The following is a 16,334-nucleotide window of genomic DNA, read 5'->3' as shown; positions in this document are numbered from 1 at the left end:
CAGGTCTCAGAAGTTTACCACTTCAGTGAAACCCACGAGCACGGGTATGGTGCTGACAAACCTAGAAACATAATCGGGGCAAACCAGGATTCTAACCCACAACCATAGGTTTCTGGCGCGCCCAAAGGATGCAACTCTGCACAGTGAATTGTGGCGCCTTAGACGACTGGACCACCCATGCCCTGCCCCACAAAAGAATAACAAACACAGACAAGTAATAGGAATGAATTTGTTTTGTTTATCAAGGTCATAACAAAGCAACAACTGACATTACAATTAAAATACAATTTGGTAAGCTCACATTCAGACATAACACAATGCACTAGATGTGATATCAAAAAGATTCGTAAATATATTTGGACCTAGCATTAATAAGAATACCTGTACTCAGAATACTTTAAGGACTGGTATTATCTGAGCCTATTAGCATCATATCACTAACACAATGACTGACTCGGTTATTGCATGTCATCATATCCCAATTGCGTAGATCAAGTTTCATGATATCAATCACTGGATTGTCTGGTCCAGACACGATTATTTACAGACTGCCGCCATATTACTGAGTGCAGTGTTAAACAAACAAACAAATAAACAAAAACATGATTCGCCAACCCTAAAAAACTTACAAGTGCAAAAAAGTATCTGAGGGAGTAAACACAGTTTTTAAACTAAGCATTGGCCTGTAGGCCCGTGGCAGATAATATCATGTCGGTCCCCTAGTTTCAAAACTGCATGGGTCCTTATAGCCTACAGTAAATTAACATTTCAATATATTTGATACTAGGGCCGGGACAAGTCCACATTTACTACCCGGGTACCCACCCCTCTATTACCCGACCCTACCCGGGTACCCACTGTAGGTCTCAAGAGATAGGTACAAAATATCCATCGGGCATTTTTTTACCATAGTTCTTGCAAAACGTATTAAGATACATGTATTAAACGATCTGGTCATGCATACACTGAAGCTGACTTAAGTTATATCTTTATTCAACCATATGAAAAGTCAGAAGGAATGGGTGCATAGTCGGAGGGAAATGCGAACATTAGTGACTTGTAGTGTAACCATAGAGTTCTAGATAATTTTTGTCATTAAACTATATATCACATGACTAACCACAGGTCTGGGTAGTCCCATAGGTACTCGGGTCCTACTCAGTATCCCCCCGACCCGGGTACCCGAGTTACCCGTCCTAGCCCTATTTGTTACGATAAGCTGCAGTTTTTTAATGTTTTTCTGGTTCTTTTTTTCCTACTCACTCGAGTGGGAATGTCTGTCAGCAGTGAGTCACACAATCAGTGAAATTGAATAATCACTTCATTGAGTAAAAAAAATGTTCAGGAATTTCATTTCTATTCTTTAGTTTATATTTTAAGTTTCATTAAACTTTGACTCAAATATTGTGGGCCTGAGGATTTAAGTCAGGGCCTGCAGCTTCTAAAGCCTGTGGGTCCTGTTGACAGCCTGGAAATGATTTTTTTATTTCAAACACTGGTTAAACAACAAACAAAAACGAAACAAACTACTCCTCCATAAATTTTGACATTCTTCATTTATAGCAATTGATTGAACAAATTGAACAGCAACATATTACTGATTGTCCAAAGTTTGTGTTGAGGAAGTAGATATAAGAAGTAAACCGAAACCGAAACACATTATTTGCAACAAAAAAAAACCTTGTTCCTTTTAATTCAAAAGTAAGATTTTATTTGGTGATTATGGCTTATAAGAAACAACATTTCTGTACAATTATCTTTTAACCAAATAAAAGCAAAACCTTGTTATGTATTTAATAACGGCAAGTATTATCCAGAAGAAATTTCAATAAGAGAAATTAAAATTGCCTGAATCAAACTTGCATAAAGGGCCAACTTGGCTGTGTCTACTCCTCTTTAAACATGAATAAACAACAAGCGTCAACAAAGTCTGTATATGAATTGTCAGTCCATCGCTGGATCAGGATGTGGGAACAATAAGCAGATGTGTGTGATCAGCACTAAGTCTTCTTCCATGTCTTCAAGTAACACACACTTCATCCTGAATCCTTCTCCGAATCTCTTCCAGTATTCCTTCATGTTGAGACAGGGTCTTGGGGGACATACTTCCGTTTACTTGCGAATATTTTATGATTCGAAACTGTTATCACATACATGCTGTCGTCCCACACAACTGAAATGAAAAAGGTTGAATGATGAGTGAGTGAGGTTTGTTACATCTTCCTGAGGCAAGGGAGTGAGTTACCTGGCTGTAAAAATCCAGTTTCCACCTTGCAGAATAAGGTTGGAATTTCTAGGCTCAATTGTAGCACCACCAGTGGCTATTATGAGTTATGTCCCTTCTATTTCCCTCCTATTGAACAATCAGATTCAACCTATCATATCACTTGCATTTGCTTCAAATACAATGGTTTTGCCCAGTGAATATGATCAGATCGATCATATCTATTTTGTAACAAAACAGGTCTTACTGCACAAAGATCATCAAATCACATGAGCACTTTGATTAAAACATGAAAAGATTTGGAAAATATATGTTGACACTAAGTTGATGGTATACATGCTCTGCAAATCTGCCAATCGACCAAACTCTACATGGCAGTTGACTAACCGGATGTAGATTTTGTTACATAATTTTGATTGGACTATGCATAGACTTGTTAGTCCAGCCAAATTATAATTTCATAATTCCCGCCTAGTTCGGCAAGGGTGGAAACTGGACTTTTATAGTCAGTTCCCTTGCCTCGGGAAGATGGGTATGTTTAGAACGACCTCTATGTTCCACAGTCGTGTTACAGTTTATAGTCTTGAGGTGAGTTGAAAAGGTGTTTAATGCCACGATTAATATTATTGCATTTACATAGCGAGGTGCACGCAGGCTGAGTGTGTGTGTGAGTGTGAGTGTGCGTGAGTGCATGTGCGTGTGTGGGTGTGCTTGTACTCGTCCAGAATAATGCCTGTTTTTTAGTGCTAGCCCACGGAGATACCATACCACAGTTTAACATGAATATCCCAACTAATACACAGCATACTGAACAGTCCTTGTTCTATTCCCTTTATGCTGAGCACCAGGCAGGGTAACAACAAGTAAAGATTCTGAAATGTCCCAACCCACTAGCTAATGGAATATTTCGAGACTATTTAACACACTGACAACAAGTGCCATCTTTTAACATCTCTTGGTATGATGTAGCTAGGAGATCGAATCACCAACCTTCCGATCTCCAGGCAGACATTCTATCCACTCCGCCATGGAGGCGGTAAACATATGTCTAGATGAATGAAACTGAGATATTCATGATTGTCTCTGAATGGTCTGATCTCTGTCAGGAAATGTGTTTTCTTGTTTGTTGTTCAACGCCACACTCAGCAATACTCCAGCTATACGATGTCGGTCTGTAAATAATCAAGTCTGGACCAGACAATCCAGTAACTGACATCATGAACATCAATCTATGCACTTTGGATACAATGAAGTCAGCGAGTCTGACCACCTTATGGCGTTAGTCGTCTCTTACGACAAGCATAGTCGCTTTTTAAGGCAAGTATAAGTTAATGAAGACCTATTCTACCCCAGATCTTCACAGGTCCATACCCAAATGCAGTACAAGTTTAAAGCAGAACCTCTGTAGACATCGAGGTTTACCTGATATCCGTTTGAACGTGTCTCTCTTGTCCGACGTGATGGGTATTTTGGCTGCAGTGTACACAAGCTTTGTGATCTTGCCCGCAGTGTCCTCGTCGTTCTCCAGTTCCCCACCCGACTGCAACGCAGAGTGAGTAAGTGAGTGAGTGAGTGAGTGAGTGAGTGAGTGAGTGAGTTAGGTTTAATGATAATACTGATTTGACTGATTGTTTTTAACGCCACACTCAGCAATATTCCAGCTATATGACAGCGGTCTGTAAACAATCGAGTCTGGACCAGACAATCCTGTGATTGATATCATGAGCATCAATCCACGCAATTGGGATACGATGACATGCATCAACCAAGTCAGCGAGTCTGACCACCCGATCCCGTTAGTTGCCCCTTACGACAAGTATAGTCGCCTTTTACGGCAAGCATGGGTTGGTGAAGACCTATTCACTTGATATAGACCATTTGTCTTGTGCAGGAATAGCATGTGAAGTTTGGAAATCACATGAATATTGTGATAAGAACAAAAACACTCTGTGGTAAAACTTGACTGACTGTCATTAAGTGGTACACATCAGAAACATCTTTTCTTAACATATAAACTTCTCTATATGTTTCTATGGTTCGCATTTCTTTTGGCGGTGAGTATAATATATCCTTGTCAGAGACTATATTACCAGTAGTGGTTTGTTTGTTTGTTGTTTAATTCTGCACTCAAAAATATTCCAGCTGTATGACGGTGGTCTGTAAATAATCGAGTCTGGACCAGACAATCCTGTGATTGATACCATGAGCATCAATCCACGTTCAAGTGGATGTAGCTCTGACAGCCTCAGCAACAATTATCACTTGTTAAAACCATTCAGCATGGCGGATCATGTCAACAACCAAGGGAGGTAACTCTAAATCACACTGCCTGTTACAATCTTGCTTTGTCAACAACCAAGGGAGGTAACTCTAAATCACACTGCCTGTTACAATCTTGCTTTGTCAACAACCAAGGGAGATATCTCTAAATCGCACAGCCTGTTACAATCTTGCTTTGTCAACTTTGGTAACTTGATATTTTACAAATATTTCAGTCATTTGCTACCACTGACAATGACAACACAAAAAATTACAACAATCTCTTCTGTTGTTTATTGCCGCACTCAGCAATATTCCACCTAAATGAGGCCAGTCTGTAAGTAATTGAGTCTGGACGAGACAATCGTGTGATTGACATCATGAACATCATTCCACGCAATTAGTATCATAAAGTGATGCTAACAAACATCGTTGATGCAAACAAACTTACACTCACTACTGCTCCATCCTCAGTCAACACCAGATAGCCGAGTGAATCCGGGATTCGATCTATTCCTTGGGATGCCATCTGAAATTATCAATCTGTTTCATTTTATGCTGGAAATATGACACAAAGGATTCTCCTTCATCTAGTAACCTGTTCTTATTAACAAACAATGTGATTACAACATAGATTGATGCAGATGTGAGGTGACGCATAAAGACGCGTCCAAGATCATTGCACGTGTGTGTGTGGCTGCTTGTACTAGACCAGACTGATGCCGATTTATAGTGCTAGCCCACTGAGATACCATGCCGCAGTTTAACATGAATACCCCACTCAGACACAGAATACTGACTCCGAGCCGACCAGTCCTTGTTTTAGCCCCTTAATGCCGAGCCCCAGACAGGGTAACAACAAGTACCATCTTTTAACGTCTTTTGGTATGACGCGATCGGGAATCGAACCCCGGACCTTCCGCTCTCCGGGCGGACGCTCTACCACTAGACCACGGAGGCGGTCTGAAATGTTTAAAGCACTGTAAGAACATCAACTGTCAAATGTCCCTCTCATGTTAAAATTAAACTTAAATATGAAATAAGCCTGGTGGACCTTTTAGTTAGCAATCAGTCAACTTTATGACATGGCATAAATGTGCATACAACAAACTCTTTGCGACGACTGCCTATCGTCTGCTTGCTGTCAGCTGTCAAGATGATGCCATCTTCCCGAGGCAAGGGAATTAAATGAGTGTAAAAAGTCAAGTTTCCACCCTTGCCGAACTAGGTTGGAATTTTGTGGCTTGATCGTAGCACCATCAGTGGCAATTATGAGTTATGTCCCTCCTTCTGACCAATCAGATTCCACCTCTCCTTTCACTTGCAATTGCTTCAAACAAAATGGTGGCGCCCAGACAAGACGATCTGATCGATAATCAAGATCTTTATAGAAATAAAATGTGTCCTACCTCGTGAAATACATCAAATCAATCGAGCACTTTGATTAAATACATGATAGGATTTGGAAAACATCTGTCAACGCCCAGCTGACGGAACACATGCTCTGCAAATCCTGCAGTCGACTGAAATCTGCACAGCAGTTGCCATGTTGTTTATGAACAACATTTGTTGCACGATTTTGATTGGACTATGCATCGACCCGCCAAAATATAACTCCATAAATCCAGCCTAGTTCGGCAAGGGTAGAAACTGAACTTTTAGAGTCAGTTAACTCCCTTACCTCGGTAAGATGAGTTAGTGAGTGAGTTGGGTTTAACACCGCTTTTAACAGTATTCCAGTTATATCACGGCCTGTCAGCTTAATGTGGGAGGAAAGCCCGAAGTGATGCAGGTCTCAGACGTTTAGCACTTCGGTGAAACCCACGAGCACGGGTATGGTGCTGACAAACCTAGAAACATAATTGGGGCGAACCAGGATTCGAACCCACAATCATAGGTTTCTGGTGTGTCCAAGGGACGCAACTCTGCACAGCGAATCACGGCGCCTTAGACGACTGGGCCACCCGTGCCCCCTCGGTAAGCAAATGGTAAGATGAGAGTAAGATGGTTCTAGCTATTTTGAAAATATGAGAGGGTCCAAACCATTAAAGACTGGTATGCCTGTCCTTTGCCAGAGTCTATGACTCTTATGGAAATCTTCAACAAGTTTGCATGCAGAGAACTTGATAAGTTAACGTCAATTGAGGATATATTCATAAGCACAAGTAGAACTGTACAAGTTGGGACAGGGAAAACAAAACTAGGTTGAACAAAGATACATCCGACTGCTATTGTTGAAATCAATGTTTATTTATAATCTTTGTTATTTCAGTCATCTATTGTTCCTAACAATGTTTCCAGTCTTCAACTTCACGACTTTAAATAAAAATACAAAATAAAAAGCTTTCCTCCCCACATTTGAAAAAAAGTGGATGATAATTTTGCAATGAATTTATGATGGCCTAACCAGTGCAGTTTATCATGTTTATAGGGTTAGTGCTAGCTAACACACTTCTTTTAACGAATTAATCCATTGTAAGTTTGGGAAAAATCCACTCAATTATATCAAATTTCACAGACAAAAAAGATAGCACACATCTGGTGCTGATTAACAGGTAAAAAAAGTGCAAATCATTTGTGGTCCTACGGTGAAGTGTTGGCCAATTAGCTTAGCTTCAAGCTGGCAATGCAAATTTGATCCTCCACACAGTGCTACTTCAAATCCAAAACTGTGCCTGGTAAAATGATGTACATCTTCCACTGTAGGTACATAATTAAAATGACAATGAATAACATGTTGTCCCTTCCAACACTGGATTTTAAGTTTACAAATCTTGAGATACAGATGGTCAAACAATATATGATCTGCAATGATTGTCTGGATCTGATTTCTTTAGATAGGGATGACAAAAAGCCATTTTATCATTGGAGTATCACTATTCACTAGACCTGCTCATAGGCCAATATCCCTCCCCATGTCTGAGGAAAATACCAGCAAAGATTCCAAAATTGGAATTAAATATTTGCCAGGTCATGTTGTTTTGTAATAATTAATGTTATTGCTTTGAAGATGTGACTTGCATTTCACCGTGTTTGATAATGTTTGATAATAAGCAAGATTCACCTGATGAAGGAGCAAGAAGTTGCTCTGAAACGTCGTACAAAGAATAAAAGAAGTTGCTTTCCATAAAATAGTGTCATGTATTCAACAAGAAGAGGCTTGTCACAAATGTTACATTTGAGATAACACTTTCTTAGTAAAGTACAGATTCTTGAACTTTTTGGGGTTGAGTCCTGTCCGGGATTCGAACCCACACTGCCAGAGTGAGGCACCTTATCGCAAGCACAAAAAGTCAGTGATCTTACCCACTCAGCCTTCGAGGCTTCACAAAAATGAAAGTCTGACAACTGGTAGTCTAGCATGCTAGATCACGTACTTTGTGTACCCCTCTGACAAGTGTAAATTGGCACAGCTCTCATGGCCGAAAGCTATGAATACACAATGCCATTTAGTAAGTGGTTGAATGTAACAAATGTATTTGGGATGACACTTTCTCAGTAAAGGCTTGAGGTTAGATCGCTGACTTTGTGTGCTGGCGATAAGGTAACCTTCTCTGCCAGTGTGGGTCCAAATCCTAGACGGGACTCAACCAAAAAAAAGTATTGGAATCTGTACTTTACTAAGAAAGTGTTATCCCAAATAAAACATTTGTTACATTTGACCACTTTCTGAATGGCATTGTGTATTCAAAGAAGGGGCTTTATATTTAGACCCTAGTTTGACATTATTGAACAGAATGAAATATAAACTTTTATGGACTTTTAACAACAATCCCCAATTCTGAAAAAACGTACAGTCTTTTTTTCCTAAGGGCAGTTTGTTTGGAAACCAGGATACGTCCTTGGGTAGACTCTATATGATGTCACTGGCAATGTTGACAATATTAATGTCTGATCTGCATTTGGTAAGAAATGGTGTTGATTCCAATGCTTATTATACCTGCTTGCCTGGTCTCTGGTGAAAATCGCTTCAGTCAAATAGCCGTGGTCTTCGGCGTGCTAACTGTCACGCAATCAAAACGATTGTATGTCTTTTTATGCCAAGGATGACCAAAGTCTAACACACGAAAAAGAAATGTTTTGATTCTGTCGGCTCTTAGAGTCACATGACTGGCGTGTACACATAATCTCGCGAGATCGGAAATAACGATTTTTCCTATTTGTTCATGTTCAGGAACTTGTCAAACGTCAGAATACTGACATAAACGAACGGAGGTGTTTTCAATAACTTCCACTTAGCTTGTGGGCCTGCTGAATCACAATTGATACGAAATATTCAACTCTAATCAAACAGTCACGTGATACTAATACGAGAATCAAGATGGCGACGTAGGGTACTTCCCTAAAGTCGACAGAAGTCTTCTGTTAAATATTGAGGTTTCATTATTATGTAAAACTCTGCAAATAACGAAGTATCAAGACATGGCATCGGGTGGAGGTTTTCAACGTGTTACGAACCCGTTCGACTTGCCAACATACCAGGTGATTAGATTGCTAGATGTTAATTTCTGAAAAATGAGTGACAGGTTGACAGGCGTCTGTAACTGTGCAGCAGTGTGTAGTGGTATAATGTGGAAATGAAATACAACTGTTCATTCTCTGCCGAAACTTCAGTTTCAAGGACCGTGATAGATGACACTTTACTTAACAAGAAGCTGTGATACACTTCGTATGTTTGATTAGTTATGTTTGACTGTCCTTTGATCAGCTGTTGATCTAACACAGATCACATACTGAGCAAGACATTCCTGTAAATCTACCATAACCTTGGTACTTGCCTAAGTATGTCACTCTGTGACATCAGGTAAAAAATGCACAGGCTGAATCTATCACTCTTCAGTTCACATACATGTATTTAGTGATCGTTTGGTTTGACGAGGCCTGGTAATGACAAATTACAATGGTTAAAGGGGCACTGATCTAACGCAATTCCCCGGGACTGGTTGTTGCCTTTGTTATTGTTTTTTCCCAGTGAGTACCCGGATGTATAGCAGAAATCTAGACTAGTTCGCGACCTCTGCTGCGCCATTCGTAAGCGCATTAGTCACTTTTATGGATACCGGTAGTAATAAGGGCGTATGGTCACATTGATCAACAAAATGAAATACGGTTATTGAGATAATAAGGAAATGTAGGTATCTTCTTTGTGGGTAGCATCGGTAATGGTGACGAAGTTTTGATAAGTCACTTGCTTGGTAATTTTGCGATTTTCGTTTATACTATTTTGACTTGCAACACAAAGTAAATATTTCACCTGAGCATCGCTTTTTTTATAGGGTGTATATTATTTTACTGTCAAAATGTGTAACATATTTATTAAACGTCTAAATATTCAGTTATTTTACAAATTGACTGAAAAACATTTCCATCTCTATTATCATGATAACGAATTCCAAACATTTTGATGTTTAATGTCATCACCAAGAGACTGTAAATGTTACGTTGAAAAGTACATTTCTATGTTGTTTGGCTTCTAATCCTACATGATCTGTTGTGATGTTTGTAAGCCCTTTTGATATTCTTAATCAATCTGGACACATTTTTTAGTCAAAATGACTGAAATATTTACACATTTTATAAATTGCCTGAGAGAATCACATTTTAACAATTGACGGTAATATATACACGCTTACAAAGGAAAAGACCTGTGAAAACAACGTCTATTGCGCATTGAAGAATTTCCCAACCAAGACGTAGAGAAACAAGAACGAGTTATCGGTTCAAATGAAGGAAAACAAAATGCAAATACCATAATTACAACCTACCAAATTTATGTGTATAGATTTTAGGCAACTTCCTTGTTCGAGGAATGTATCCGTGAATATCCACACAAAGGAACAATATCCCTCTCGTCTGCAGCTGTACAAAGAAACTTATTAGATGTCATGTGTCTCTGTAACAATCAAATATTTTAAAAGATATATATCGTTTCGGGATATTATAACCCGTGTTCGTTTCTCAACTGATCACTTGGATTGTTTCAGGTGTTTCACATAGGTGTCAAGTCTCAAGGGTCGGCTGAGAAAGCCCACGTGACAACTATTTTCATAACGTCCACGGTTCCTAAAAAATCCATTGAGTGATAGATAACAATGAGCAATCAATCAACGTATTATCAGTTAACCCTTTGAACAAAGTATGTTGTTTTTACATCGGCACTTCACGCCATGATATGAGTGTATTCCCTTTGTTTTAGTAAACCTAGACATGTAAACGCTCACTCTTGACATATCCCCACTCTTGAATAATTACCCCAGACACAATAAATGCCAAATGGGAACCTTTGTCAGGTAATCTAGGTGGTGCTACCACTTATTGTACCTGTAATAAATTCATTAACTGAGCATCAAATGAATGACAACAAATACACTAGTGTACGAGAAAACGTGGATGACAACAAGGGAGTAGTAATCGTATTATCGACGCAATCCGAAAATGCTTTCACTGGATGGATACTTTTTTTAGTATTAAAATATAACCATCTGGGGTATTTCCAAATGACGACATCCGATGAGCTCCGCCGTTCTTTTTGTCTGTTTGTTTAGGCTGAAGAAATTAAGTAATATGCGCCCTTTGTCAAAATCTTTATAGATCACAGTTAACCAATCAGTGTTTATGCAAAAATGCATAAAACAAATATTGCCTCCAGCCTTCAAGTTTATTTATCTGTCCTTGCAGACGGTAGCCCAGTCTCTGGTCACGCTCAGTTGCATTGCGTATCATCCGGGTACTCACGGGGGAAAAAAACAATAACAAAGGCAACAACCAGTCCGGGAAATTGCGTTAGATCAGTGCCCCTTTAATTGATTATCTGGTATCAGTGCAGTGATCAATTGTAAATTAATAGTCATTCCATTGACCTGTAATTAATTGCACATCAACTCATTTATCCTCAATGTGCAGCCAATAAAGTATTATTCATTTATGGGCATGAATGTTTTTTACTAAACACCATCTGCCATCTGGTAAGGAATATGCACATGGTCCTTCATAAGTTACGTTTTCTAAGTTTTTCAGATGCCATTGCTTACAGCTAAAATAACAGATAGTTTTGCAGGGGTTGGCCCCCACACAATGGTATGAATTGAATTCTTCCATAAGTAAATGTAATTTTTAGTGACCAAAGCTATTGAATAGTACATCTTTGTTTAAATGTGTCCCTGATGGATGTGACTGATGAGGTTGTCACATGCCATTATGCACGTTTTTGTTTAAGTACTTTTTCAATGATTTCCAATGTTTTACTTTGACGAATTACTTTTATATTCCATTTCAAGGTCTAATCATCTTTAGCCATCAAAAATGCAAGCATAGTAATTTTTATATGCTTACTTTCAGCTTAATCCCCCGCTGAAATGCATGTGTACCATTCTCAAGATTTCAAATTGAAATGTTTGACATACAATTTCTGGAACATACCAACCAGAGGCAGAGGGTGCAAACAATGTCAGGAATTATCCAAGATTAATCAGTTGGAACAAACAATTTATCATTAATGCTCTGTGATAAAATTCTGACTGATTCCCAACATTAGTCCCAGCACTACAATTTGCTGTGTAGAGTTACGGCACTTTGTCTTGCCAGGATCCTATGATCAGGGTCTGAATCCAAGATTCGCCTGTAATATGACTCCTTGATTGTAAGCACAGGAATTGGTAAATGTCTTGTTAAAAACTTTGACTGAAGGAGCCATTGTAGGATACATGGTTTAAGGTACTGTTGAACAGACAGTGGTGGAACATAGCTACAGATAAGCTGCATATTTGAGTAAAATAACCCCCAAAATATTCAAAACCCAATTACTTTCAATTAATTTGCATACAGACACGCATGCATGAAATTAAAAACTCAGTTGTTTGAAAACAGCACGCGTTAATACCCAGTGAAGCTTGTTCAGCATGCGAACAAAGGAGATAATTTCCAAAACACAATTATGAGCTAATTTACTTTTGGAGTCAAGCCTATATTTAGAACCGTTCTATACATCTAAAATATTATTTCATATTTTTTTTAAAATCTCAAAATGCTTACTCATTTTGGAAAAACCCAGTAGAATGATGGATAGTTGCGTGAAAAAATATTGGTTACACAATGAAAAATGTAATAACCCAATTAAATAGAAACCTTCGAGTAAAAACTCAATTGCTCAAAATGTTATCTGGAGCTCTGGTAGAAACTGGCACTAGTCCTATAGTCCTTGCCAAATTGCCCAATAGTTAAGGTGTCATCCTGTTGTTGTTTATTATTTCTGGCTTCACTCTTTTTGTTTATGTTACTGACTTCACCAGTAATGTCTTAACTACCCCTTTTGTGTACATAATAGGATTCCCCAATCCAGTATAACTATATCTGATATCTACTCTTCTGTATAAACATTGCCTCCTACCTGTATATATACTTGTCAACCACACTCTGTATATCACTTGCTTGATAACGGTGATAGAACCTACACTGAAACGACGCTCTTAATTGTAATATAGAAGTTGTTCATGCATAAATCTTAACCTTACTTAGTACTCCAACTTCTAAATGCCCATCAAGGAAGTGTCAAAAGGACTAGAAGAAAACTGCCCTTTTTAAGGGTTTTGCTACATCATTGTATGTTATCATTATAAGGACTAGTGGACTTAACATGTTAGATTCTATTGCTGATAGAGGTAATTTCTGTGTTGTGATTTTGGCTAGGGTACATTCCTGTAGTTGTTTGTAACAACATGAACATCGACCCATTCAGTATCACTTTGTGCGTTCCTCCCATGTTAAGCTGCAATTTGAGTTACACTTTTGACTAGATTCCTAAAATGAAATTACCAGTATTTTACACCTGTATGTTATAGTAAATAGTCACTAAATACATGTATCTCTGTACACAAAATAATAGTCTGTGCCCAAAATGTTTGAGACTACCAGCCCAACTCATCTTCCTGAGGCAAGGGAGTTAACTGACTATAAAAGTCCAGTTTCAACCCTTGCTGATCTAGGCTGGAATTCCTGGGCTATTACGAGTCATGTCCCTTCTAAACCTCTCCTACTGACCAATCAGATTCCACCACTCGTATCACTTGCATTTGTGTCAAACATAATTGCGACGCCCTGTCAAGACAATCTGATCGATAATCAAGTTAAATACTGTGATAATGATAAAACGGGTCTTATTTCGTGAAGTGACTCAAACTGCGTGAGCACCTTCATTAAAAACATGAAAAGATTTGGAAAATATGTGTTGACAACGAGTTGGCAGTGTACATGCTTTGCCAATCCTCCAATCGACCGAAATCTACACGACAGTTTACTAACCAGAATTCGATTTCGTCGCGCGATATTGATTGCACTATGCATAAACTCCTTAGTCCAGCCAAAATGTAACTCCATAATAAATTAATACCAACCTAGTTTGGCAAGGGTGGAAACTGGACTTTTATAGTCAGTTAACTCTCTTGCCTCGGGAAGATGACCCAACTTGGCTCTTAGCATCATTTTCAGTAAAATGTAGTGGAATATGTTCTATAATTATCTGATAATTTTACTGTACTTAGGCTTCAGACCAATGGCTGAAATTGCAGACTGAAAAAATGTTTACATATATTCAAAAATATGTAATTTCATGAAAACCTCATGAAATATGAGACTAATTTTTTTTATTTTCAACAAATATGCATGACAGAAATAATGAAGGCAGCTGTACAGTGACCCCGAAACTAAATAGGAAACTGATCTGAAACTACTGATGAAGGAATAAGAATATACAGTGTTCCTGCTGGCTTTTGAAACTGAAACTAAAAATTACCAATCCCCCCTAATTTTAGCCAGTACCACATTCAACAAGTAAAAAAACGTATGAAAATTATTTGGTTCTTATGCTTTTAACATCATGTTTTATGCAAAGATGACATCTCTGAAGTAACTTTGTTAGATCTATACGTCATTCACACGAACTTTAGTCACATTTTTCTCTTCTATTTTAATATTTCGAGACGAAGTCGCTACAAATGGATATTTAACCTAGACGAGGAGAAACTTGATGGTAATAAACAAGCTGACTTTGTTTCAAAGATGTACTTGTGTATGAATATCACCGATGTTTTGTTCAACAACAAAGATTTATAAGGTACTTTATTTGCTGGTTCACACGACGCAGTCACATGAATTACCAGTCCAAGCCTATTTTACTGGTAAAAAGCGGGTTATTACCGGTAAACGGGAATGCTGATAAACTCCAAAACGTTTTGTTCCTCAATAAAGAAGACTCCATAGATTCTCTTCCTTATGTGGGGCGGTCTGGTAGCCTTGTGGTTAAGGCGTTCGCTTGTGACGCCGAAAACCCGGGTTCGACTCCCGACATGGGTACATGGTGTGAAGCCTATTTCTGGTGTCCCCCGCCATGATATTGCTGGAATATTGCTAAAAGCGGCGTAAAACCATACTCACTCACTCACTCACTCTTCCTTATGCTTCTATGCCATTCAAAGACTTGATTGTTAGTCCGGAAAAGGAAACAGCGTGTTTCTGTTTGAAGGAGAGGTTTTTTTACGATTTGTCACAGCACAGGAACAAGAAAAACTTTTGCTCATGATAACAACACAGTCATGTTTTGATTTCAAATGATTTGTTTTGAAAGTTTGACAAATAATGAAAGTATCTTCTGGTTTTGTTTGTTTGTTTGTTATTTAACGCCGCATGCAGCAATATTCCAGCTATATGATGGCGGTCTGTAAATAATCAACTCTGGACCAGATAATCCAGTGATTGACATCATGAGCATGGATCCACGTGATTCGGATACGATGACATGCACCAACCATCGACACATCTTATGTTTGTTGTAAGAGGCGACTAACAGGATCGGGTGATCAGGCACGCAGTCTTGGTTGATGCAGGTCATCGTATCCGAATTGTGTGGATCGATGCTCATGGTGTCAATCACTGGATTGTCTGTTCCAGACTTGATTATTTACAGACTGCCGTCATATAGCTGGAATATTGCTGAATGTGGCATTAAACAACAAACAAACAAACTTACTGTATGTATCTATTCTTTATGTTTTTATTTTTGCTTCATGGCTGTATAATGTCAAATTAGAAGTGTACATGGTGTATTATGTGACCAAAAAAGGTTTGGCACATTTCCCACTCTACAAGAATCATTTGCAGTGTATATTCTTTTTGTTTTCCTCAGAAACGAATTCGTCATCTCCGAAGTGTTGCTGTGAGGAACTTGGTATGCAACACCTACCGTGGTATCGAGGTGATGAAGATGCAGACCTTCTTCACGCTGCATCGCGACACAACCTCTTCAGGTGAGAAGAGCTCCTCCAGCCAGTGGTTCTATAAGCATGATAAGGGGGGTCGTGTGGAGATCTAAGGCTACAAAAGATAATATTCATGGTTCTCAGGCACCGCTAGCATCATCATAAAGTCTGCCGCATGTTTCATTTTTATTTCCATTTTTAAATTTTTTTAAATCCTAATACTAAAACACAATATGGTCCAATATTGCATGCAGTTACTTCCCTTTACATGAGCACTGCTTTACTGCACATCTTTTGTTATGGTCATGGTGGCTGTAGGTGACTTTAGCCACTAATCTCAAGCCTGAATCTAGTAAAAATCTGTTTACGAAGCTTAGCTAATAAAGACCATATAATAACACTAAAATCTACTGACAATGATGTTAAGAGGCATGTTTGAGGGAGTATACAGCAATAGATCATGATAGATATTGGCAAATTATTTAGTCCTAAAGCGCTTGCCTAACAACCCCATAGTTGAGGTGTCATAAGGTCTAATAGAAATTTGCCATTTTTAAGGGCTTTGCTATACATGTATGTTATCTTATGAGGACTAGTAGACT

At 38.6% G+C, this 16,334-nt stretch overlaps 2 protein-coding genes across 2 annotated transcripts in view; one reads left to right on the top strand and one right to left on the bottom strand.

Moving 5' to 3' along the window:
* Positions 1-238: 238 nt before the first annotated feature.
* Positions 239-8,584, bottom strand: LOC139447438 (ragulator complex protein LAMTOR4-like). The gene is made up of 4 exons (XM_071228784.1): positions 8,424-8,584; positions 4,935-5,012; positions 3,647-3,764; positions 239-2,173 (listed from the first exon to the last, which is right to left on the bottom strand). Exons 2-4 carry the CDS (start codon positions 5,010-5,012, stop codon positions 2,076-2,078), a joined length of 294 nt encoding a protein of 97 aa, XP_071084885.1. The 5' UTR covers positions 8,424-8,584; the 3' UTR covers positions 239-2,075.
* Positions 8,585-8,809: 225 nt separating this feature from the next.
* The window catches only part of LOC139447179 (UV radiation resistance-associated protein-like), a 30,551-nt gene continuing 23,026 nt past the window's right edge, over positions 8,810-16,334 (top strand). Inside the window, exons 1-2 of the mRNA XM_071228385.1 lie at positions 8,810-8,965; positions 15,660-15,780. Coding sequence (XP_071084486.1) covers positions 8,906-8,965; positions 15,660-15,780 — 181 coding nt within the window. The 5' untranslated portion in view covers positions 8,810-8,905. The remainder of the gene's footprint in view (positions 8,966-15,659; positions 15,781-16,334) is intronic.

The sequence above is a fragment of the Haliotis cracherodii genome, unplaced genomic scaffold (genome assembly GCF_022045235.1).
Source record: "Haliotis cracherodii isolate W230 unplaced genomic scaffold, xgHalCrac1.p SCAF_7, whole genome shotgun sequence".
NCBI classification, from domain to species: Eukaryota; Metazoa; Mollusca; class Gastropoda; order Lepetellida; family Haliotidae; genus Haliotis; species Haliotis cracherodii.
This window is presented reverse-complemented; position numbering and strand designations above follow the sequence as displayed.